The sequence below is a fragment of the Calonectris borealis genome, chromosome 1, assembly GCF_964195595.1.
Source record: "Calonectris borealis chromosome 1, bCalBor7.hap1.2, whole genome shotgun sequence".
NCBI lineage: Eukaryota > Metazoa > Chordata > Aves > Procellariiformes > Procellariidae > Calonectris > Calonectris borealis.
The window spans coordinates 87,788,693-87,815,087 of record NC_134312.1 but is presented as its reverse complement, the minus strand read 5'-3'; the positions used below and the strand labels follow the sequence as shown (position 1 = coordinate 87,815,087).

General features: G+C 38.1%; 1 protein-coding gene across 7 annotated transcripts in view; it reads right to left on the bottom strand.

The window, feature by feature from the left end:
- The window catches only part of MAN1A2 (mannosidase alpha class 1A member 2), a 151,071-nt gene that overhangs the window by 86,743 nt on the left and 37,933 nt on the right, over positions 1-26,395 (bottom strand). For 6 of the 7 annotated variants that reach the window (XR_012676183.1, XR_012676184.1, XM_075165734.1 and 3 more), the window contains 2 exons: positions 19,260-19,356; positions 788-906 (listed from right to left, as the gene is read on the bottom strand). Coding sequence is in view for 5 of the 7 variants with exons in the window: in XM_075165734.1 (XP_075021835.1) it covers positions 788-906; positions 19,260-19,356 (216 nt within the window). In the remaining 2 variants the exon portion in view is untranslated. The remainder of the gene's footprint in view (positions 1-787; positions 907-19,259; positions 19,357-26,395) is intronic. The other variant, XM_075165780.1, reaches the window with a different exon arrangement.

The following is a 26,395-nucleotide window of genomic DNA, read 5'->3' as shown; positions in this document are numbered from 1 at the left end:
TGCATTCTGCTTGTATCCAAAGTAAATGCATTTTGCACATATTACTTATTTCAGAAAGATTATATGAATACGTTAAAGATTTCCTCAAATAGCGCTGATGATTGAAAGTCTAAAGTTTGAAATACTCCCAAACATAGGTTTTTAGTAAAAGACGTATTTTTATTCACATACAGGTGATACAAGAAAAATATCAACAATGCAGCATACGATTCCACTTAATACCTATTAAAGTCATGAATCACACAAGCAGTGGTACAGTGTAGAGTGAAACCAATGATTTCTATTTCCCAGTAAAAGAATCCAAGAGGAACAAATTTATGTATTTATTTATAAATTTCAAACCATAAGGAAATTACTCAAGTCTGGTGTATACATAAGACAACTCATTAACCTTCAGAAAGGTTTTTTTGGTAAGTAGGAAGCTGTACTTGAACCCCAGTGGGTCATGTAAATTTCTTCCACCCAAATCCTAGATTAATTCTGCAAATTTATATTGAGATTGCCTCAGATCAGACAAAAGTTATGAAAGTAATTTAGCTCACCCTCATAATGGTACCATTATGTCTATGCTGCCTCTGATATATTTAGGGTCTTCGGTTTTAGACTGAATAATTATCTGGCACTAACTGAAAAAAGCAGAGTAGAATTTCACTAAAGCTTGCATCTGAACTTCTGATACTTTGAATCATAAGCTTTTTAAGTTCCAGCTGAAAGACCTCTTCTGTCTCCCCCCTGAGAGGAACCCTGTGAAAAGGACTAGAGAAATATTAGGGCAAGCTCTACTCACCACACTGAAATCAAGGTTTTTGTCAATCCACTCTTGTCCTTCTCTGAATTCATCGTGAAGCCCCATGATATAAAGAGTATCCAATGCATCTACTATGGTAGCACCCATTTGTGAGTTTCCTACAGGCAAAAAGAAGGATTTCTATTACAAGTGATTATTACTTTTCTTAAACATCACAAGCATGAGAAAATAACCCGAGCAGTAGCAAACCAAAGTTACTACAAAGATGACAGCACAAAGAATAATCAAAATGAGCAAGGAATTAGCAGCTACATAAGAGGATCACACTTTTCTTTCAAAGCATCAGTCCTCTGGCACAGTTTGGCTTCTGGGGAGAAAAGACGACTAAAGATAGAAAAAAAACCCTTTTCATCTGCTTTCCTAACCTGAACACGAGCAACTGTACTTTGACACAAAAAAGGAGAGAAAGACATTCAGCTTCAAAAAGCTATTAGGAATTCTAGGACAGAAGAGTTAAAAAAAAGCATATGCAAGATAAAGCAATCTGTATTTGCAGTAATGCCTTGCATTTCCTAACATTTACTGCTAAAACGTTCAGATTTTAGCAATTATGGAAGCTACCTCGCCACTGAAAGCATGGACTGATGAGCAGGGATGCCCTGGCTTGGCTTGACTGATAAAGCCCGCAGCCCCAAGATGTTCACATCACTGCCTGCAGGGACCCACACTCTGAGGTGCTAATGGACTCCTGAATTGTCACCACTTAAAGTGGAGCATTTAAAGCCAAACAAAAATCAATGGTGCTCTACCCTAAAACACCATTCACTTGAAATAGCAGCAATTTAGGATTGACTGATGAGTGACTCATCGCTTTGTACAAGGGAGACAGGGTGAAGAGGTGGTGAGCCACTGACCACGTTAGCCTTGACCTCCTCAGGCCACCCCAACCTAAGCTGTTGCCCTTAGTAGGCAGGGGTCTTTGTTTCTAGAGGAAAACAAGAATTACCATGGGTTTATTTATTTTCACGGGGTGTATAAAACTTCCTACGCACTAAGAAAATAGCCCAATTTCACTGTTCATACCAGTATTCTATAAAACAGTACAATAACTATATGATTAACAATTTAATGACAGTAGTCTCCTAACAAGTTAAGCCAATTTTATTTTTTTAATGTGCTTTTCATCCATAATGGAATTTCTACAGCACAGTGTTCCTGCTTGGTTGTTTCTATTCATTCATTTCTGATTTTTACATGTTTAGAGATTTTTTTTTTCCCCTCAAGCATAACAATAACTGAATGAAGCTATCACCCTCATTGTATTTCTTTCACATAAATGACTGATACTTACATGCAAGCTTAATTCCATTTGCAGAGATTTCTTTCCCCGAATAATAAAAATTAAACACAACAGTCTCTATGACAAAGTAATCACCAACTAATTTCTTCAAAAATAGCCGTGCATCTGTTTTAATTAATTTAAACTAGATATCGAAAGCCTTAAGTCAGTGGTGTTTGTTAAGAATATTCAAGTATATACTGGGACACACTACCTTTCGCGAGATTAATTAAAAAGACATATCCTTTGATAAATTGGCCACCAGGCATACCTGTAACTCTCAGGAAATGAATTCACTGTGGTGCATAAGTACTGTAAGGTTTAACACCTTCAGCCAAGTGACAAATTCCATTGCTTGTGCTGAAGTGGAGGTTGCTTTGAGCAGAGCTACAGCATGCACTTAACTTCATACCTTTTCATAAGCATAATGTGACAGTTATCTAATTTATCACTTCAAATATATGCAAATCAGACCATGACACAAGGACTAACCAGTATTAGCTGACAAAGTATTTCTGACGTAAATGTAGAATGTGTTACACTGCCATGGCACTCTGTTCCTTTATTTAACTGCATTGATAACATTTTCAAATACACAGGGTGTTTGAACGAATAGGGATACATAACCTTGGGAAATCGTGAAAGCTCCTCTTGTAATAGTTTCAAAAAATAAAAACCTTCTAACTTAAACACAGTGATAACCACACCAGTAAGCTCTCATATTCTATAATTGGCATGGGGTGAGGATAATACATTGCATGAGGATGGATTGGTGTGTCGTTGTGTCCCCCCACCCCAGAAAAAAGTTCACACACCACTGTACAATCAGCCACAGTTTTCTAGATCTCAGAAGTATGTTCCAGTGCCTACAAGCGGGGACAGCACTATGTTGGGCCCAAGAATATCTGCTTTCCAGCCTTCCAGAAAATATCTTTAAAAATACACAATTAAACAACCTTTTTCATGGAGTTCTCTGCACAGAACCATGAAAGAAGGGCTATGGAAATGCAAAAGCCCGTGATTATTTTTGCCATCTCATGAATCCAATAGATGCACCCAGACAGAGGCTGAGATCAAAAAGGCTAGAACTGCTGGAACAGAGCTCTCTCCAGAGTGGAGCAAAAACGTCCATGGTTTCCTAACACATCCCACAGTGACGGAACAATACGACTTCACCAAATATGGACAAGAAATTTGCTTTCATCCTCACAGTGTTAAAATGAGCCCTCAACCCCATATATATAAGTCTCACCTAAACTTGTAGTCCCCAATAGGGATTAACTGACAACCTGTCTCATACAAGATCCAGTGTTGTTTGCAGCCACAGAAATAAATGCAGTCCGATAGAGCAAAACAGACTTGCTCAGCATTTTTTGCCCTTAAGAGTCAATTAAAGACATAGGTTCATACTCTAAGCTTTTGTCTGGGCCACAATACAACAGTTTGTTCAAGCTCTCCCTCCTGCTGCCTTTTTGCCCCTTTCTCTCATCTTTTACGCCTATATTTCCTAGACTCACAAACATCCAAGAAAACATTACTGAGCAAAACCCCTTCTGCTCACACATGCCTCTTCCCTGAGCAGTGACGGGTGCCTGTTTCTGAGATGCAGATCAGTATGGTTATAGCTTTTAGACTCCATGTGAGAGCTCAACTATTTCTTACCATGGTCTCCTAAGGATAGCATGTATATCCCAACCGATAATAAATTACTCGTTTTTCTTGTTTCTTATTCGTAAGTAGGCTATTTCAACCAAATTTGGTTTATTTTTCCTTTTTCTTCTTAAACGTATGGTAACTAATCCTAACTGCACACCAGCACTTCTTCCTTGACGAAGACTCAGACGAACAATAATTGTTTTTTAAACTTTTTTGGCTAAACACATTTCCAAAAGGTCAAGAGATGACAAGTCAATATTTTGCAACAGATTGTCTACCCAGTCTTCTTCCTTTAGTGACAATCAGGCAGCACAAAGCAAGCTAATTCACTCCTCCTGGCCATTGAGGGGGAAGAGTCCAAAATGCAGAGTTCATACCCAGAAGCCTTGTGCCTACAAGAATAGAGGGCAGAGCTGGACATAAGGCAACACAGAGGACAACAGATTTAACATAAAACCTTGGCTGACCCATGTTGCAAGATAGATACAACTTAAAACCATTTGTGGGCTACACTAGGCTAGGTTAGAGAGTAAAATTAATTAACTGCTCTCAGCTTCCCTCTTGGAGGACTATGTGGAGAGGACGCCATTCTTAATTTGTTCCTAAATAACAGCTTCCACTGAATTCCTTTGTATCCGCTGAGGTCCACAACCTAACCAGAACAGGCAACGATGTTGTCATAGCTGTCCTCCTCCATCTTAAAATGCACTGCACTACCAGCAAGGCAACAGCTGAAATCTAAAGCAGGAAGAAACAGCAAGTGTTCAAAGATCACTGGCCTGCATTAGAGTCCCACGTGGTGCTACAGGGAAAACAGACTACAATGGACAGGCAGCTGTACTCCCCCCTTCCGATGCTGATACAAACCATTCAGTCTAAAGTCACAAAGACAAATCATTTTCCATTCATAAGAGACTATGTTTTTTTCTTTCATAGCCATGCTAAGATCCATAAATTTTGCCTTAAAGGACAAGAGGATAGTAGTCTTAATGGACTTAAACTGCAGAGGGTGTAATTTGAAATGTAATAAAGTAACTCTAAACAATGAGATAATAGTTTAGAGGGGTATACACTGCTTACTACCACCTCAACCAGTCTGATCTATTATTGCTCCAGATACAGAGAGAGCAGATGTCTCATTGTGGTGAAAAAGGCTATAAAACAATTAAATTATAAGAGAAAATAACACTTCTCCTAGCTGAAGGCAATCCTCCCAGGATCTGCCTCTGTTCAATACAAAGGCTCGGTTGGTCATGTTGCATAAGATAATAACTGATTCCAAAAGGGCTCAGTTTTACAAATGTCAGATTAGGAAGTTTCCTCTCCATATAATTATAGTTCTAGTTGATTGAGCTCCAAATTTAATGAAGTTTGCCTAATGAATGCAATGCTCATTCTTCTAAATAAAACAGAACATCCATCATGAGCTAATGGAAGGAATTTAGCAGTGAAATAGCTGAACTATTAACAAAATCATGCACACTCTCATTAAGCAAGCGTATTATTCCAAAGGACTGCAAAATAGTAAGTCAGATTTATATTTAGGTAGACTTCAGTTTTCTGAGATTAGACAAATAATTCTTTCACTTGATAGCACATAAATCTACAGTCTGAAATATCTAGCAAATCATATGACTAAGTGTAAACAGCAGGGACATTAAAAGAAAAATGGTCTTCCTAACTAAGATTCTTTCAGTATGCCAAAGCGTTAGATGAAGAACTGGTTTATTTATATCATTTTAAAATCTCACAAGAGACTATCAAAGTACGGGGAGACAGATCATCGTCATTTGTTCCATGACAAAAGGAATATGAAGAAAATAAATAGCCCATTTTCATTATACTATAAGGATAAGTATAGAGATTTAGAAAGTCTGATACCAGCTACAGGGTTGCTTAGTGTATTTATTACGTGGAAGCAGAAGAGACTACGAGCAGTGAGGTACTAGAGAAAATATGCGAACTAGCATAAATCAAATACAATCAGAGAAGACTATGAAAATTTGAGACACTGACATGTTATGTAAGTAAGGAACAAGATGACAAAAACTCTACCCCAGCAAACTGAAGTCATGCACTCCGAGTTGAAAAGCAATCATCAAATAGGTGCTTCACAGAAACTTTGATTACTTGACACGTCACCTATACCTACTCCTTTCTTCAAAAGGTATACACCACACACAAATCTCATTACTTCTTCCGAAAAACACTTCCATGGGGGCTTTCATTAGCCTGAGTTGAGGGCTGAGCAGGTGTACTGGGTCTGGCTGGGATGGAGTTAATTTTCTTCACAGCAGCCTGTATGGTGCTGCATTTTGGATTTGCGACTAAAACATTGTTAATAACACACCAGAGTTTTGGCTATTGCAGAGCAGTGCTTGCACAGCATCAAGGCTTTCTCTTTTTTTTCCCCTCCACCCCCTCACAGTGAATAAGCCAGGGGTGGGCAAGAGGCTGGGAGGGGACAGAGCCATGACAGCTACCCAAACTGACCAAAAGGATATTCCATACCATATAACGTCACGCTCCGTGATAAAAGCTGGGTGAGGGGGGTAGTCTGGCAGGTAGCCATTCCTCAGGGACCATCTGGGCTTCAGTCTGCTTGTGGTAGGTGGCAAGTGATTGTCTTTGCGTTACTTCCTCCCTCTCACCCCTTTCCTTCACTTATTAAATTATCTTTATCTCAACCCTTGGGTTTTCTTGCTTTTGCTCTTCCTATTCTCTCCCCTGCCTCGCTCAGGAGAGAATTTTCCTTCTTTCCCTTTCACCCTCTCTCTGTCTGTGCCCTAATTCTCTTCTGTTACAAGTGTCTTACAACGCACTTGGCATCTATCCAGAGACCAGTCAGAGGAGTAACAAACCTGAAGGAAACACAGCCATTCAAATGGATATCTCATTACCGAAATGCATGCTAGGTCAGAGCAGGGCTGCTACAAAGTCAAAGAAACCAGCCTAAGTGGAAAAATTACCATGTGGCCACTCTGCCTCCCAGGAAAGTCATATGCAATAGGCCTAACAGGTGCATGTAACCATTCTTACCCTTCTACCTTATGAAGTGACTGAAAAGGAAATATTTTATTATTACGCAGAAAAGACATCAGATGAAAGATCCAAAAGTGGGATGCTCATCAGTTTGTTTACAATCAAGGTAGAGTTTTAGTATTTCCTAAACAAGTGACAAAATCACACAGGAATCTAATAGAGACTCTTCCCCTTGTTTACAAGGACAGCCTGCGGATACCACCACCAGCTATGTTTTGAAGAAAGCTAAGGGAATTGGCAAGATTGCTTGAGGAAAAACAAGCAGTTGGATATCGCAAAAGCATTTGGGCTGTTATTGAAGACAACTGCCTCTGTATCATACAAATAGCAAGTATCTCTGTGTCAAGCCATCCCTGCTATGGAAAAATAAGTTATTTTAAACTCCAAAAAGCCAACTTCTCTTCATAAGCATTAGAAAGCTGGAATCTATAGTTAGTTATGCGTAGAGACTGGAGATCTGGATGTAAGGAAATGGCTTTCACTTTCAAAACAGCATAGCTAATGGGATGATCATACTGATGGACAGAACCATAACATACAAACAGACCTCGCGTGCCAGAAATAGTATTGGTCTCAGTCACTCATATCCAGTTCTGGTTTTTTTTCAGGGCCCTGGACAGACCTCATTTACTGGAAGCAGAACCTACTCCTACTGGTGCAGAATGCCTTTGATTACTGGTGTGTTCAATTTGGGGGTGGGGGAGGATCGGTTTGCAAAAGGAATCTAAGAGGACCAAAGTCTCGAGAGATAAATTAATTTAACTCCTAAAGTTAAATTTCCGCTCTGGCAGCTGACCTGAACTTCAGAGCGGTCCAGCACTACTGCCAGAGCAACCCAACAACTGGGGTGTGCCCAAGCATAGAGCACAGCCTTCCTATGCCATCGCAGCAATTCCAGAAACAAGAGAGATGTAAGATCTCCTCAAGGAAGTATACCCTGGCATACTTCGAGCCTAAAAGATCAGTTATTTTTCACATAGACAGATGTTTTAATCCCTAACAACAGACTGAAAATGCTTCCTTGATAAACTCAGCCTGACATTAAATACAGAGTTATTATGGTCTTAAAAAAATAAATATTCTTGTTATTGATATTCTTGCTTGGCCAGCTTCAGAATGGCTGAAAAATGCAGACTGGGCAAGACTGTACTGATGTAGGAAAAGTGTAGCAATCTCTACTCAAAAATATTCAAATAATTCAAGTTTTCAGACCGTAGCAACAGGATTTCTTAATGTGATAGACAATCACAGATGTGGTAGAAAAATATGTAACATGAAAATTAAAAGCAAACAATTATCAACCCAGTTTTCTGTATCTCTAATGAGGCTCTGGCAATAAAGTTGCCACTATTGAAGCATACCACTTGTAAAATATCTTAATGACTCACAAGGAACAACATTTAAGAAAATTAATTAAACTTTTTAACAACAGAGTTTAATTCCACTGTGAAATGCCTCAAAATCAGTCAGTGAAACCATACATTTCATACAAAACTGCAACATATGATTTCAGCTCAGCCATAAAATGCAATGAATAAGCCTTTAAGTATCCATGAAGAAACCAATTCCCTTTAACATTTTAGACTAATTAAAAAAGCAGAACAAAAAACTAAGCAGGTTGATTGCTTAGTTCTGTTAAATTGCTGATAATAGACAACATGAAAAGAAGTTCCTAATCTTTTTTACCAGACAGCAAAGTATTTTAGCATATGAATAACACTAAAAAACCAACTGTAATGCTTTCCTTAATTTTATAAATGAGGAAGTAATGGGAGTGAAGCATTTTAGTGTGTGTTATTTTTTGTTCTTTGAATCTAAAAGTGGACCTACAGGTAGATATTATTAATCAACAAACTGCTGCTTAAATAGCTATGTCCTTAAGACCCAAATTTAAAAACTTTGTCTATGAATTTATACTACAGTAAACCTTCCTCTTCTCTGCTCTTCACTTGATTGCTTCACTTTGCTCTTCAACTAAATCCTACACGGCCCTTCAGCTTAATTCAAAATTCGTACATGAGTTGAATGCAGTCCCTCCAGTATAAAGCCTGAATGTGCTCAAAACTAAATTTGAAAAGAGCTTAGCGTATTAATACCAGACTGTTTCGATTTTCTACGTTTCTTTCAGTCGTCTCGTCCTTTTTTTTTTGTTTTTCCCTCCTTATTTTGTTTGTAAGCACAAACACAAAACTGAATTACTGTAGATAGGAGGAGGAAAGAGCAGTCTGTGTGCAGACCATAATTAAGAACTATGATCTGAGTTAGTGGAAGGTTAAGACCTAACGATAACTGAAAGGCTGCAATATCAGGAGAGAAAGATTAGGATGAGCGTCAGGAAAGAAGAGGAACGAGGGAGAGGAGATGGCATTAAATTGAGTAAAAAGAGGATAGAAGCGTGCCAGAAAGGAGGCAAGAATAACAGGTGAGAAGTGAATGGTTATGGCAGTCAGCTACACACATGAAACAGTCAATCAAAACTAACCAAAAATACAGATCTGGAGCAACTCCATTTTGAGAAACCAGGAAGTGGAAGATTGAAGCAAAGAACATCTGTGAATGAGGGCTCAGAAGGATGCAGAACCTAAATACAGACAGCAGTCAGTTAAGCCCAGCAGCAAGCAAAGCAAGATTAATATTTTACAGTAAATAAGAGAGCAAGATGTTATCTGGACTTGAGTATAGTTCTGTGACCTGAGTGCAGAAATCTTATGCATGAAGCAAGCTAAGTACTGATCTTCCAAGACAGTAAAGATACAATTTCTTGGAGCTAAACTACTTTGTCAGCTAGGCAGTAGGAAGAGCATCACAAAAACCATACCTCGAACAGCCATCATGTCACACAAGCTTTTCCATCTTTAGATAATCAAAAGCTTGGGCCACTTCCACACATTTTAGTCCAAACTATATTCTAAATTTTCTTTAAGATGGCTGAAAAGGAGCTAATTTCACTTTGGTAGCCATAAAATTTCATCAGAATGGTGCAAAACTTGAGTGAACAATCTCCGATAGAAGACAAAGTGTATTAGGCACGAGCACAGTGCTGCACTCACGCGGTTGACCTGCTTCTGAATTGCAGCTGCCTGGTACATCTGCTGGCTTCAGATGACAGCAAAGAGTACTTGCATCTGCCTCCCACTTTGTACACATACCCATGTTGTTGTCCTTACTATATTTAGTTTTAGAGCTCAGTATGCCAATCCTTATTTAGTTGTTATGCCCGTTTACTTAATATTTTAACACAGTCCAAAATAGACTGCATAGCCTTAATTCCATTTTCTTATTACACCCTCTGTTCTTAATTCCAAATGAAAGGAAACAAGTTAAAATTCAGGAATAGCATTCCTACAACCTAAATAATTCCCAAATCAAAACAAACATAAGTCCAAAGATTCCCAATGAGAAACAAATACTTTTTTTTTCCTCAGAGCAAACCATCTGGTTTATAAGAGAAAAACAGGAGAGGACGCTATTAGAGAGAATAAAAGTTCCCAATTTGAGCCTGAGCTCTGAACTCTATTATGACTTAATTTCTTCATTGCCATTTGATGTAGATGTTTACCTCACTATTCTATAAGGCAGGTTACAAAAATAAGGTGTGTTTATCTAATTCTACTTTGCATCTGTAGATCTCATATTTTTTTTTTAAAGGCAGAATTTTCAATCTTCTGAATAATGCCATAGGATTTAACATCATCTGTTCAGAAACATGTAAAAAAGCCACTGAGAACAACTGACCTAAATGTGTTGTACAGGAGCTAATACAAACTGGGTGAGGAGAATTCAGTGGGAATACTGTACTATTAAAAAGAATAGAAGACAACAGCTGCTCATGGTGAATCTTCCTGATATGCATAGGTACACTTGTGACAGTTTAACAAAATAGCAGTAACGTTCAAAAAATACTCTTAGCTAACCACAGTTGTCTTTATCTATGGCACCAGTACCGTTAAGAGGGAATGGACAGCCAGATTGCATCCTGCCTGCACACATCTGCAAGTTTTGGAAAACCACTGTATTCTGAATAAACACCATGTCTATTGTAGTGAAGCAAAACAGTGTTTACAAAACACTATTTGCCCAATTAGCAGCAACAATCAGATGACAACTTGAAATTAGATGAACTGAGGAAAAGTCAGAGATTTTGTAAGGGGAAGTCTTATCTTAGCATCAATGTTACAGTCTTTTTAAGAAGTCAGCTTGCATATGGACAGAGAATATATACAGAAGGTATGTAAGAACATCCCGTAACAAAGGCTCTTAAGAAAACTAACCTGCCACAGGATAAGAGAATATTGTTCTCATGCAGATGAATAATTGTTTAAAAGACAGGAAAGAGTGTAAACAACCAATTATCATTGTGAGAGGAAACCACCAGTGGGATCCTACAGAGATGAATGCTTGGGCACATGCTTATTTATAAAATAACTTGGAAATATTTATAAATCATCATATTTATAAGTAATTCGGAAATACCATACACAGTGGATGAGGGTTTTTAAAAGGAATGCTACTGCACAAAAGCCACCCTATAGTGAGTTTCTAGGCTCCACAAAGAGCCTAAAAGATATAAAATACAATTATTAGGAAAGGAACAGTGAACAAAACCAAAAACAGAACAAAGTTTTAGTCTTCCTCTCAAAGAAGAAAAAAAAAAAAGATCTTGAAAAGACACAAAGAAAGGAGATAACAATGTTTAGGGTACGAAAAAACACATGTATGAGAAATGACTTAACAGACCAAGACTCTCCATGAAAGACAGGCACACAGCTGAGGGCATACGCAAACAAACCCATGAATGGCAAGGAAGAGATGAATTACGGGCTGTTTTTTTCCAATACCAAAATTAATCACCTAGGACAGTGAGCAGACTTCAAAACTAGAAAGTTTTCTATAGAATATAGAATCAAACTATGGAACCGCTCGTACTGGTATCGATATGGCGGGTGTTCTTAAGTTTGCACAGACGCAAAAGCAGATTGGACAAAATCATGGAAAAACAAACTAAAAGTAATTAAACAAACTTGCTGCCTCTGACTGCAGAAGCACTACCACTGCACAAACTTTTGTAAGCCTACAGAGTACTCAGAAAAACTCACTCACTATAGGCTTTTCCTGCTTTTACATTTCTTCCCTAGGTACCTACCGTGAGCAATTTTTGGAGGATGAGTAATGATCATGTTTGATCTTTTGTCCAACTTGAAGGAACTCTTCTTGCATTATCAGAACACTGTTCTAATTCCAGATTCGGCTAGCAATTCTTGAGTTATATTCTTTCTTAAAATTTTATCTTTCCAAAAATTTGTCTTACTGGCCAAAAAAAAAAAACCAAACACATTCAATGTACATATAATATTCAACAATGTCTCAGTGTAGTCACTCATTACTGATTTTGCAGATGATATAGCTGCATAGGCCTGTCCTAAGGCCAGTTTCATTTACTTTAAAATTGAATAGAACCTGAAATACAGAGATTGGGCTGACATTTGCATCATGAAATTACCTCTCTTTACTAGTTTGCACGAACAGATTTTCTTTCCCCTTTCATTCGCCACAGAAAAAGGCAATGATGGGTAGGTTACTTGTGCATGTACAGTTAAGAAAAACTACTGCTCACCAAGTATTCTTTCTCATCAAAACAACAAGAAGTCAAGAACATATTTGTTTACATATATACCTCATATTCCTTTTTTGTTTTCATTTATCCTCCACATGGGTTCGGAAGCTGAAAACATGCACAGAAAAAGGATGCTGAGCAGAAGTTGTTTCTCCTGCCTGTCTCTTCATTAGGATTTTACAATGAGAAGATACCAGAAGTTTTTAGCCTATTTTCAAAAGGTCATCCCTCAGTCTTTACTTTAGGGTATATCATCTAGTTTCTTCCCAGTAAAAGTGTTTGTCTCCATAATGTTTATAAATTTGCAGGTTATTTGGCAGATAAAAAAAAACCACACAGAAAAGCAAAAGGTCCACAAAACCTGATACCCTTGACACTCAACTATGTGAACTTCAAAAGTAAATGACAACTAACCAGATGACAGCAGATGATAGTGTCAGAGCAGCTTGAGAAGCCCAATAACTGTTACGATGACAGATGACAAAAATGTCTAATAAACTATGAATATTTCCCAGGGTAATTTGAAAAAACATCTGTTAAAGCATTTTCTTGTAGTGGTTACAAGAAATACGCCACCTCTTGTTTTCTAGACCACAATCAGGATGAAGAAATCGCATTACTCTCCCAAGCTATACTGTACTTGCCAAAGGTATTGGAAAAACAGACTCCTTTGCCTGACTCAGCTCCTTCTTGCAACAGCCTCATGCCCTTGCAGTCTGACGAATGCATTTTCTCCGCAGGGCTTGGGAGCATCGCTGCTCCTGCTCTCCGGCACAGCGGCAAAATGCACTGTCAGATCTCCATTGCTTAGCAACACAGCGATCTGCGGCAAGAGCTTCCCACGCTGCGGCAGTGGGCAGCTGGCAGCTGGCTCAGCAACCTTCTCCCAGGTCATGGGGGTTTACCAGCAGCACTGGTAGCAAAAGGCTGAGACGGGCTGTGCAGCAAGCCAGGCAACAGAACTCACTCAAGAAGGTGGTAGAAACCATGTAGTCCACTGGCAAGTTAAAAAAAATTCAGCTCACTAAGTGTCCCAACTGAATCCTTGGGTTGTTCCCTTGGACACAACTTGCTCGTTAACCAACACACACCTCAATTTCATTTTTCCATATGTATGAGGCAGCAGCACGTTACGTTGATGACAATGAACGTGCCAGACAAATATCCCTGATCAAAGAGAGAACAGTTGTATTTGGTCATGTTAGGGAAGAGATATGGCACTGCATTGCAGCCTTGAGGCTCTGCTAGGTAATACAAATGCAACCACAATGTGACTTCATTGACAACTTTCCCTTCCTCCCAGAATACAACATCCCAAGACAGAGCCTGCAGACATCACAGATTAAATTGACCATTTGCATGGCACGTGAGATAAGAGAACAGGAGAGGCACGAAAGCAGTATAGATGTGTGAGACATTTCTAATGTAACAAAATACGAAATAATAATTTCATTAAATCCTTGTGCACGAGAATGGCCATGTCTGTATGCAAGCATCTACAACTTAAAAACTCCACATCATTATTATTTAGGAAAGATCTTTTCACACCCTTCAAAACATATCTAGACATATATCTGTTTATGTATGTAGACATTATCAGATCATCTTCACATAATGCAGCACATCACTAGACAGAAAACGTCCAATGCAAGGTTTAGAAATGCACTGCTAGTAATATGGGAAGTTTACAATTTTGCAAGAGTTTGTATCATTACTTTGTCAGGTACTTCCTACCTGACAAACTGCACATCTTCACTTTATTCTTAGGTAGTTAACATTACAAAAAAAGAAAAAAACAACCCACAAATTTCAGAACTCTTATTTCAGAAAGCATCAAGTAAGATGACCGCCCCTGATTTCTAGTTTTGCCGAGGGTGATGTTCTGAGTTGCCCAAGACTGTGGTCTTATTATTTTCTTTTTTTTTTTTTTTCTTGAAGTCATTCAGGTTCTCAAATAAACATTGTTTTAGAATATAGATTGAAGACTGATACAAACCCAGTAGTACAAACTGCTCAATTTAACTCACAATAAAGTGTCTTCAAAGCTTGTGCTACGGTAGTTAGTTCATAAGATATTGAAATAAAAGATGCCACAAATATACATAATTTAAAACTCTGAAGCATATCTGCATTGAGTAATTTTAATGGTGTTCCCATAAGATGTTCGCCTAGGGGTCAACAAACAAGTGCAGGGACAAATCATCTTTAAACAGCATGCTTCAGATGGTTACTCTGATCCTCAAAAGCAAATCCAATCAGATTTCATTACAGCAAGAGAATCCAACAACACCATCAACTAAACCCAGACAACCTTCTGAAGTAAGGCTCAGTGTTTGTCATGCTTGCTCATTATCTTACACGCATCATTTTCCATCAGTCTTTTCTCTTCACCCTTTGTGTTCTAATGAGAACTTGACCCAGACCCCACACAACTCCACCTCTGCAGTGACGCCCTGTGGCTGTCAACAAATTATTCCAGCAATTTAAGCAGCCCAACAAATAAGTTAACTTTTTTTTAGCTTAGCTGCTACAACCACTAGCAGAGCTGCAAATAAAAATTTAAACTGGAAAGAGAAATTACACCTCTCTGCTATACTTTCTCCTTGAATTTTATACTTTATTTTATCTTATAGGATAGGAATAAATAACAAATCTTGAGATTAGCAGCCCTTTCAAAACCAGACAACTTTCACAAAAATAGGAGCAAGTTATCACCCTGCTTCACCAATACAGAACCTATAAAGGTTTGTTTCATGTCATCTAAATGTAAATCTCTTTAAAAGCCCACCAATTCTCAGTCATACTTTCCCAAGGCAGCCATACTACTAATGCTGTGACCCAGCTGTTGAAGAGGCACCATTCCAGATTTTAACTGCTGACTGACTACACAGTTCGATAGGCAACACTTTTAGCAGGTTCTGCTTTACAGTTTACAGTCACCAGGTCAGACATCTTGAAAAGACTGGCAAGAGTTTCTAGCTGCAGGTCAACTAAAGCAACCCCAGCAGGTTTTGTTATAAAAGTAAAACTAATAATTGGGGCAGCCCACAAATGTTCTTGCTGGCATGATTCAGTGAGGCACAGAGCATCTTGCTTTAAAGTTTATCACCTTTCCTTATTTTTTTTAATGACTTAAAACTAAGATTTATGAGGACAGAGCAGGCCACCTCCTCTCCCCTTCTCTGATGCCAGCCTGAACCCTGCTAGATCTTGTGATGCTGGGAACGCTGATGCTCCTCTTGGCATAGATACAGATACACACTGCTTTGGAGGGAAAGGGGAGTCCAACAGGGAAGATTAATGGCTTATTTGCCTTCTAAATTGAATCACGTTTACCTCACTTGAGAGAGATCAGTAAACCTGATTTCCCAAAGATTCGTGCAAAGGGTTGCAGCGTCAACCAGTGATACCACCCCCTTGCTGAATCTCACAGACATGTTATGAATTGAAATGGAAATACAACAGACCGCAGTGATGGCAGAAAATAGTTTGGGTCAAATCATCTTTGAGATTAATAATAAAAACAGGTTTTGCTGAGCAGCTTTTTATTAAAAATAGCATCAGATTTCAAAAAGAATTATGTAATGCTTCTACAAAGGCAAATACCGCTGGGAATGGTGTCATTATCAGTAACAGAGATTGGTGAAGTACTAGCAATAACAATACAGCCTAGACAGTCCTTGGTACAAGGACCAATTTTTTCCCCCTCCTCATCAACCACCCACCAAATCAACAATAAGGCTTGGTATATACTGGAGACTACGTATTTTAGAAAAGTTTTTCATATGAAATAGCCTTGAACAGAGCAATCATAACATGATATGGCTAAAAATTAAATGGCACAAAACAGCATCCTTTTGAAAGGACAAACACTTAGGGAATTGCTGCTAAAGTTAGCTGGAATAAGAGGATTAGAAACTTGAATGTGGAAGAAGCCTGCAATTTCTTTCGGACAGCAATGCCAAAACTCTAAAGAATAAGCATTCCAAAGAATAAGCATCCCAAGGAGAAAAAAGTACAAGTCCTCCAGACTCAGGAGTAAGGAGAGGAGGAATGGAAAGAAAAAAGCAAATAAAAGACTAGAGTAAAACTATAATTCAAAATTGCTTCAAAATATTGTGTCAGTCACATTAGAAACAAACATTAGAAAAACGTTTTCCTGTCATATAAAGAAAAAACCTCACTTCATAGAGAATCTGGGTTACAAACCAAAGCTGGTCTAAAATTATATTTGGTAAATTAGGCAACAGAATTGCATATAAATTCAACAGCAAAGACAACATGATCAATGTTCATACAGGTGAACGTTTTCACAAAGGTTTTCACTGTCAGACCCAACTTCATCAGCTGGAAAAAATACAAAGGAAAGCCATGAATAAGAGACAACATAAAACTAAATCACAGGAAGCTTCAGAAGAAATTTTTCTAGTAGAAATGAAAGCAGTGCCAACATAGAAGGTAGCAAAGAGAAATTATCTAAGAATACTACACACTACTCTCTGGGAACCTAAGAAATGTCCTTCTGCCTGTCATGGCAGAAGCCTGTTGCCCTTGTCTTCCCTTCAGCTTCACACTCTCTCCTTGCACCATGCTGGGTCCTGGCTGCATCTTAGACTCTTCCATTTCACTCTTCAAACTCCTCATTCAGCCCAGATGCTTTTTTCTCCTGAGCATGCTAACTTGCTCATCTTTCCTCCCCCCCAGACAACTCCACCTGACCCAGTCATTTTCTTTATAAAGGAATATAAAGTGAAACAAGTATCACCCTTCACACCATACTGCAGTGTAAAAAACCAGGTTCCAGTGCATGATCAAAAGCCATCAATGTCAGGCTCCAAGGGGTTTGCTTGCAATAAAAGGTTAACAGTCCTTATGGCAGACAGGGCCTGTACAGAAGCTGAAATTATTCTCCTGTGGATTTAAGCAGACTTCTACGCACCACAGGTTTGGGGGGAGGGGGTTTATTTGGGGGCGGTTTTTTGGTTTTGTTTTTGTTTTTAAGTATTTAATTCAGAAAATTTAACTCGGAGGCTCTCCTTCCATTGCTGGGAGCAGGGGAAAGGAGCAATGTGCCTAGTTCAAGTTCTCCTCCCTTCTCCATGTCCAGCACTTAAGGTTGAAGTTCATCATGCAAACAAATTTGATGAAAAACTGTTTGGATATAAAGAAAATCATTTGTTTATTTGGTAAGATATAAGAATGGTTTCAAGATAAAATTTAAGGAGGTCAGGAGAAGGGACAGAGCAGAAAATGAAAAATCCCTTTAAGCATTAAAATACTTTTGAAACAAGTCCTTTGACTCTTTTTTTGTAATGAGTTTCCTCTGGGAGTTTACTTTTTCCCTACGAATGAAAACAGAAAGCTAACCAAATTTTGATTTAAGTCAAAACAATTTATTCTGGATTCAGGCACTAAACACAGAAAACCAGACACTTACACAATCCTAATCTGTATTTCTATCATCCACAAGAAACAAATTCAAGGTTTAAAGCAAGATAAATAAAACAAACACCAATTACAATGAGAACCAACCTCACACAAAGTCATTAGCCAATTGCCTTATAATAAAAGCCAATAAAATCTTGATTTCAAGCAAACTATTATAACCAATACTAACATACTTAAGGTATACACAGTATATTCACACTCATTCTTCATGTAAAAAGTGGTTATGATAAATTTGTACCTTCCTCAGATACCAGAGAGTGGACGAACACAGTATGAAACCCTGAACAGAATTCAAAAGCCCTATCCAGTCTTAGAGCAGCTCTCCTGTGTGCGTTTCAAAATAAATGCATGAACTTCATGTCTCAGTCATGTTAGGTGCATTCTGGACCAAACCAGGCTTAGCCTTAATCACTAACATCAAGGTTATGTGTTTTGCTATACCAGAGAATGAATCTAGGGAACCTCCGGGGCTCAGTCCTCAACAGTTACAACCAGGTTTTCTGAATCATCAGTCCTACAGAACTGGAGGAAAAAATGGATTCTTTCCAGGTTCGAGTACCAATAAAATGCTTGTCACTTTCCGATCACTATTCTACTTATTCTATCCCAGTGCATTTACACCAAAAAAGCAGTACTGCTGCAGATCACTGATATTTTAAGGAAAAGCCATCTAGTCTGATCACATGTATGCAACACAAGGCTATTCAATTTCTTGATCTTTACCTTCCTCATGCTTTGTACTATTCTAAATGCCATTTGTAACACTCATATTCACACTCCATTGCTCAAATACTCTCACTTCATCCCTTGAATTTCTTCAAAACTTGCCCCTACCCTCAAACTCCTGTATTTTGAATGTTGTTTTTTTGCTTTCATTCCAGCCTACAGGTTCAGGATCCACAAGTCACACGTCAAGTAACAATGTCACTTTTGCCTTAGTCAGATCTTTTTTTAGAAGCTACTTTAAATTTCATCTTGGTACTAGCAGTTTTTCAGCATCTTGCATGTGCATTTTGTCTTGTATCACATTCTCATAGAACTAAACACAAAGATCTAGACAAGATGAGGTTTTTTTTAAAAAACAAATTTATATTCATTGCATCCCAAAATATCATCAATGCATTGTAACTTTTATTTCTATATATATGCGTACACAAAGTAACAGCGCACATAGACATAGCTTAGCTTTTGCAACAATAACAACATATTACTCCCAAAAAGATAGTTTACTAAAGTAATTCATTGAAATACCATTGAAATAATCTATACACTTCTGTCATCCACACTTCAAAAGATTTATACTAAAACAGAATTTGCTAGGACGTTTGGGTAGACTTTCAAAGAGGATAACATGGACAGAAATATTTAAAAAAAAAAAAAAAACACAAAACAAACCAGAAAATGTAGCCTACCAAATATGTTGGTGGAATGTCCTTTCCGGGCAATTGGTTTGAGCTCATTATGTCCCCATCCATATTGCCTATAATTGTCCCAGGCATGCTTCATCATCTAAGAGATGGAAAAAATAGGATTCAATTACATTATAAAACTACTTTGTACGAATACAATATTTTACCCCTTATTTGAGACTTCATCTTTCACAGTCATCCCAGCACACTGATAATTACTTTGCCACTATTTCTATCTGTTACAGAAATCAGATTATACAGCATGAATAAATTTGGAAACAACTTCAAGTCTATTTGACTTGAGCTATAGAGCTTAATGCTCTGCATTAGGTCCTTTTCTTGTTCTTTCTTTCTTCTCCTTAAATATATTCACAGACATTTAAGAATTTAAGCATAAGGAATGCATTTAAGCATAAGGAATTGGTGAAAAATACTGGCTAACATCTAAGATGCTAACCAAAAGAAAAAAAAAAATCTACCAACATCTGAAGCGTAAAAGGCATTTATTTACAGTGGTGCATCCAAGTATGACTAAACAATTTTGCAAAAGGCATAATAAATTTTTTATTAGCAACACCTACTTGACAAAGATATACTGTCACACAGCCTCTACTAAAAGAAATGCCAAAAGTTTTGTTCTTTACAAAATATAATGAACAAAAAGTATAAAATTATTAATGTTTGCTCCACAAAACGTTCTCAACTCTTTTTAATAGATGTTTCCACCACCTACTGTAGCAAACTACATCTTAAAACCAAAAGGTCTTGCCGACCCACAAGTATTAGTTGTGCACATCAGCCACTAAGCACTGCTTTTATGGATTTGCTAAAACTTTTTAAAATTCCTTGCTTGTTTGCATACAGCAGAAATTCAACAGCAACCAAATTGCAAAGCAAATGCAGTTTAAAATCAAATATTATTAGTTACCTAACCAGACCAAAACAAGTAACAGGAAGAAATCAGATTCTAAAAGACACTGCCCCAGCACAAAAACAGTTATGAACAAACCTGTTCTAAAACAACAGCTGTGCGGCTGTACCCACAATGTTATACATATTTTATTTTTATATTGCATCTTAAAAATGGTGTTAAAATCTTAATATAAACAAAAACTCCAAGAAAGTGTATAGCCTTAAATCATGATCTCCACAAGTTTGAGAAATGCTCTCTAGGAGGAGAAACGATGCTAATGTAACTAACAGACCAATACTAACTGTATAAGAGACTGATTATATCAGGGCAAGTAAAGTTTTCAGTATGATTTACAAGACTGTAGTTTTCTTATTTTAATCAGAGAGTCACCGTACTCATACAAAACTGGAAGGAAGAAGCAGATGCTGGCTAAAAAGTGAAGTGCAGCCAGTTGCCTTACCAGCACTACCTCATGTGGTAGCCTCTCTCTTCTCTTACTGAGTTCAGGATTTAGTGGAAATCAGCATGCGGTAATCCCAAATCTTTCAAACTGTATCCAAATTGCCTGCCGAGACATGCAAAACAAAGTCCCTGTCTCCCTACAACCACCAAGAGATCCCTGTCCAGCCGACACGGCTGTAATTCCTTTGAACGTAAACTCCCTCCAAACTTCCCACGGCTCAGTTAACTCACGCCCAGACAACAAATTTGAACCACAGCGAATGTATGTGCACAGGCCCAGAAGCTGGGAAGCACTCCTGTGTTAAACTGCCATCAACCTAGGCACCGATGTCCCTCTCAGGATGCCAGAGGTCCCATTCCTACTGCCTGTCATTCAAAGCCAGCTCACGTGTTGCTTTTGGTATTTGCACTGAAAGATTCTGACACCTGATTAGGTAACAATACTGTGTAATTTCTTTTAGCATCATGAACCTGTAATGTAAGAAAAAGAGGATGCAAATATACTAAAAGAGGAGAGAGAAGCCATTTCATTAGCATTCACAAATTCCTTAGTGTTTACAAAGCACTTATCAAATTAACCAATTAATAGCTATTAGAACCTCAAGATGACTCAGGTAAAGTGATCCTCTCTTGACAGGTAAGAAAACTGCAGCATGACAAACGCAGCAAAAGCCTGATCACAGGCAGTGTAGAAGTTCCTCTGAGACCTCTTACTAATGTTATCCAGAATCAACGTACAAATTTTTATATAAAATTGGTCATTAACTTAAGGTCATAGAATCGAGAATCGCAGCATTGTTCAGGTGGGAAGGGACCTCAGGATGCCTCTAGTTCAACCTCCCGCTCAAAGCGGGATCAGTTATGGGATCAGACTGGGCTACTTAAGGCTTTATCCAGTCAGGGTGGACTTAAGGCTTTCTCCAGTCAGAATGGGACAGTCAAGGCCTCTGTGAAGTGTCCTGCTCTAACTCACAGCTTGCCAGTCCACCTTTAAATCCTAAAAACTCTACCTGGGAAAACAGAGACCTATAGTTTTAGAAGGCACTAGAGGATGAAACTAAAGAATTACTGACCAGTGAGCTCTGTGCGAGTTTGATAACAAATGGATGTCTAAACAACAAGGTGACCGTGACATGGCAGATCTAACCAACCTGTTTCCACATAAGGGAAACTGGGCTTCTGAGACCTTTGAATTCAAATATAAATCATAGAATCATTTAGGCTGGAAAAGACCTTTAAAGACCATCGAGTCCAACCGTAAACCTAACACTGCCAAATGCACCACTAAACCATGTCCCCAAGCGCCACATCTACACGGAAATGGATGCATCAGTTAAATATTTCATGAAGGAGAATCAAATGACCATTGACATTTTAGCTTTGTAAAAATCTCAAAGGCACATACCAGTATAGATCAAAACTAGCTAAATCCAAAAGAAGAACAACAACTTGTTTCCTCACGGCAGAATGTTAATTGTGGAATATTCCACTGTCCCAATTTGCTATGCTTCTGGGGGAAGGTACAGATTTTGTTACAGACTATTTAGTTCTGAGGAAATGCAAGAAAATTATGGAAACTACAAAGGGCTAAACCAGAATACATCACAACGCAAGATGTTTCTATATCCATAAGGTAAGATAAAGTTTCATTAAGATAGAAACTGTAAAGGAGTTGATTTCACCAGACTCATGAATTAACGCAGAAGTAAAAAGAATACGCTACTGAGACCAGAAACTCTGTCGAACACAAGACACAGTTGACTGCATCATCTAAGGTTCTGAGATAGGAGATCACATTTTGAGGAGACTAAGCTACTTTGATAAACACGAATGCACATCTGTCCTGTCTCCTCTGCCACCCTCAAACAGTGTACAAAAGAATATGGTGTTATAACTCGCTGAGAATCTTTTGACTTTATTACAGTAACTAGTCAACCGTTTTTTTCCAGGTGAACACTGAACATTACTCTAGCACTCAGCTCATTGCTCTCCTCTACCACAAAGTGAGCAGACTTCATGATACCATGTTAGCAGATAACTGCACATTACATGCAAGTGAGAAACCCCACAGCTCTTGTATACAATATTAAGTTTTGTAAGGATGATATGCCAAGACATCTTATAACAGCATGGAGATTTCTGTTACTGCCAAAACTGGTAACATGATGTGCTTTAGATACAACATCTACACTATTGGGAGCAGTTGTGCATGCAGCAGCTTTTGAGAGACAGGAGAAGATAGATGCCTCTGCCAGCTAAAAATTTAACAAAGGATGTAACTTTTGCTCAGGAAGTATAAGCAATGTGAACTCCTGATCTGAAAAACAAGATTATGTCCACGGTTATGCCAGATAGCATTTGTGTAGTAAAATTTGGAAATGCTGAAGAATAGTTGCAGGTATAGATAGGCTTTTATTCAAAAAAACTTGTCTTTAAGAGGAGAGGGAAGTTTCAGACACTGAGTGGAACATCAGTACTAATGATAATAGCAAGGCGGCAAAAATACTTGGGAAAAAAAAAAAGCCAACCCTTAAAGAACCCATGACAGAGGAATCTTAAGCTCAAATAGAGCGAAAATAACAAGCTGGTCCAGGCATGGGTCAATAATTGTGAAAAAGGCAAGGGGTAGATTTCCAGAGCTGAAATTTCCATACCTGATAGCATTTTGCCAAAGTAAGTGCTTGGAGCTTGATGGCATATCATATAACGGTCTTGCAATCTGTCTACCAGAGAGCAAATGGTTTTAGTGATGGACTTTTTACTTACACTATTAATGCCAGATGACTGATCTTGCTTTTGAAGGCAAAATCATTCATAGGGGATAGGTCCATTGAACACCAGTCTCAAAAATGTTTGTATGGGATGCAACATATACAACAGCCAGCAAGATGCTGTTGCATGTACAGCTTGATAATTCTACAAAAAGATGAATTTGGACTCTGCTACAAGAGAGCCAGAACGGGAAGAAGCAGGGCAGGTCTCAAATGAAACTGTTTTGGTAGGTACACCATTATCTAGCTGCTTTTACTGACTTTAGAACACGTTCATGGGATCTGATCCTCTATAGTAACTGGGAAATCAGGTTTTTATAAAGCCAGAGTGGTAATGATGTCATTTGACAAAACCATAATTTTAACAGTAAAAGGAGGTTACAGTGATTGAAGAGAGACTTTTGTAAGGGAGTTCTGTCACTACAGCAGCATGTTAGAAACAATAATTCAAGCCACAGATTGTTTCAAAAGCCCCTTTCCACTCCTCAAAACAGGGCAGACACCTAGCAAACAGAAAGTAAGAGTCCTGAGAAATAAGCAAAAGAAACAATTTACTGGCAAATTGCAGTATTTACTGGTTGTGCCTAGAAACAAGAAACATACCCTCTTCTTGCCATTCATCAGGAACATGCACAAGAGACAGCAAATAGGTTTTGCTCTCAAAGGAACCTATTCTGGTTAAGGGTATGATTTAAAGAGATTTATATAAACCACCTTCAAATTCCGTTTTAAGATTAACCAAGGACTTGCTAGACAAGATTACTGCTCAATTGGCAGATTAAAAATTAATAACCACTTTCTTACTGTCTGCAGAGAATACTTTTTGGAGGTTAAATTAAAGAATGATCTTTTCCTTGTATAGATACTCTGATTTCTGAAGAAACTTACAAAACTCATACAGATTATTTTATTCTTCTGCAAGCTACAAATCTCTACCTAAAGAGAAATTATTTCAGGCATCACGTCTATGCCTCTGTCATGCATTCCTGAAAACTGCCACCAAAAAAGTCTGTTTGGAACATGTTCCTAGCACACACAGAAAGCTGGGTTTTCTTCTTTTACTGATGAATCTGGTAACAAATCCATTACTAAAATAAAACTGTTTGTCAAATGTATGCAAAATAGGAAGCTTGTCCTTTTTTGTTGGCATGAAATACTTGAAGTCTAAGACGCTTAATGGAACTAAGGGGAAAATACTTCAGACTGGTGAGAACTGGAACAGTAGATGTAAAGGGCCTAAACTTGGAGAGCTTACAGCAGTGAACTGACTGCTCAAATCTGTACAAGAAAGCCCAATGCTTTTTTTCCAAGATGGTGAATCATATTTTTGACCTTTTGCATCCTCATGGTTTCAAGAGAAAGTGGTAGTCACAGGTTTGACTGGTCCTGTGGAGTTCAGAAAACTAGAACCTCCCAGATCATCTCTTTAAATAACCAGGACTGCGCATCAGCCAGCAGAAAGCAGTTCCTTTCTTCCAGTCTTGCCTTTTCAGGCATCAATCTAATCATCTTCATCAGCTTTTCCTTGCATCTCCTTTTTGAAGCTGAGAGACTAGAACTACAAGAAGCATGCAAGATGCAGAGGCACCTTAGCTCCATGTACTACCATAAGAATCTTGCCTGTTTCAAATACTGAATATTTGCTTTTTGTTTGCTATTGAGCACTATAGTGACATTTCCAAGGAACTATTCTAAACACAAGCTCTCATTCTCAAGTGGTAATAAATCACCTCACCTCACACCTTTTCATATTAAGCATGAAGTTGGAACTTCTCCCCCTCCAGCCCCAATATGCACCATCTTACATTTAGCTGAGAAATAAAAGGGGAGGTAATCACTCAGTCCCACAAGATTTTTCTGCAATTCTTCAGTCTGGCCTCAGTGTTCTACTCCAAATCTCCATGTTGGCAGCAAAGTTGATCACACCACTAATTATCTATTTTCCAACTCTAAATAATTTATTTGTACAATTTAGAGCATGGATCCCCAGCACACATCCTCTATAGCCTCCAGCACCATTTATTTGCACTCTGCATTTCCTGCCTTCTAACCAATTTCTCCAGGCAAACAGAGACACAATCCTCCATCCCATGGCTGTTTAGTTCAACAGCTGTTAGTGATGAACCCTGCCAAACATTTTTTGAAAAATTGTGTATATAACCATATCTCCCTTGTTCACATGCTTCTTGACACTTTCAGGGATCTTCTATAGCTTTGTGCATCATGAAATCATTACCTAAGATTTCCCAGAATATTTGTACCTGTGTGCTCAACAATTTTATTCCCTGTTCTAGTTTCTGTTAATCTGCACAGTTCATTCATCAGGCATAGGGGTCTGCAGTTCTTTGATCTCCCCTTCAAAAATTAATGTCTTTAGTACCTTCTAGTCCTCTGGTAACAAAGCAGAAAATAAGAATAGATGCCAGCAATGCAAGTCAAGAATCCAAATCTCAGAGCAAACTAAGTCAGAGTAAACTGTTGCAAGTTTCAGGTACTACAATACTGTATGCAGAAGGTCTGTGTCTTAATGGAACACACCATAAGAGGTTACTCATCAACTACAAGTAGCTCACATTGTGTATCGATGACATCATTAATATCAATAATTCTGAGATGTAACATCATCAAGAAAACTCTGTGTTAAAGAACACACTGGCATATATTCTATGGAGTTGCTCTGGGAAACACAGAAGAGACTACAGCAGAAATTACACAAAGATGACTAACAATTAGTAGAATTTTTACTGTATTTAAGAGGATGCTTTTGCTTCCCAATCAAAGTCTCCATAGCTGCACATTGTCACTTGTATAATAGATCTTGTATAATTTAATATAGAACTCTCTTCCATCTAGCCATAATTCATTATTTTTGCTACCAACATTTATGTAGTACAGGAATAAATGGCACATAAAATACAAAATCAAAAAAAATAGCAGCAAGGTCAATCAGGTATCATGGAGCCTTTTGATTTACCCAATTCTGAAGATAAATA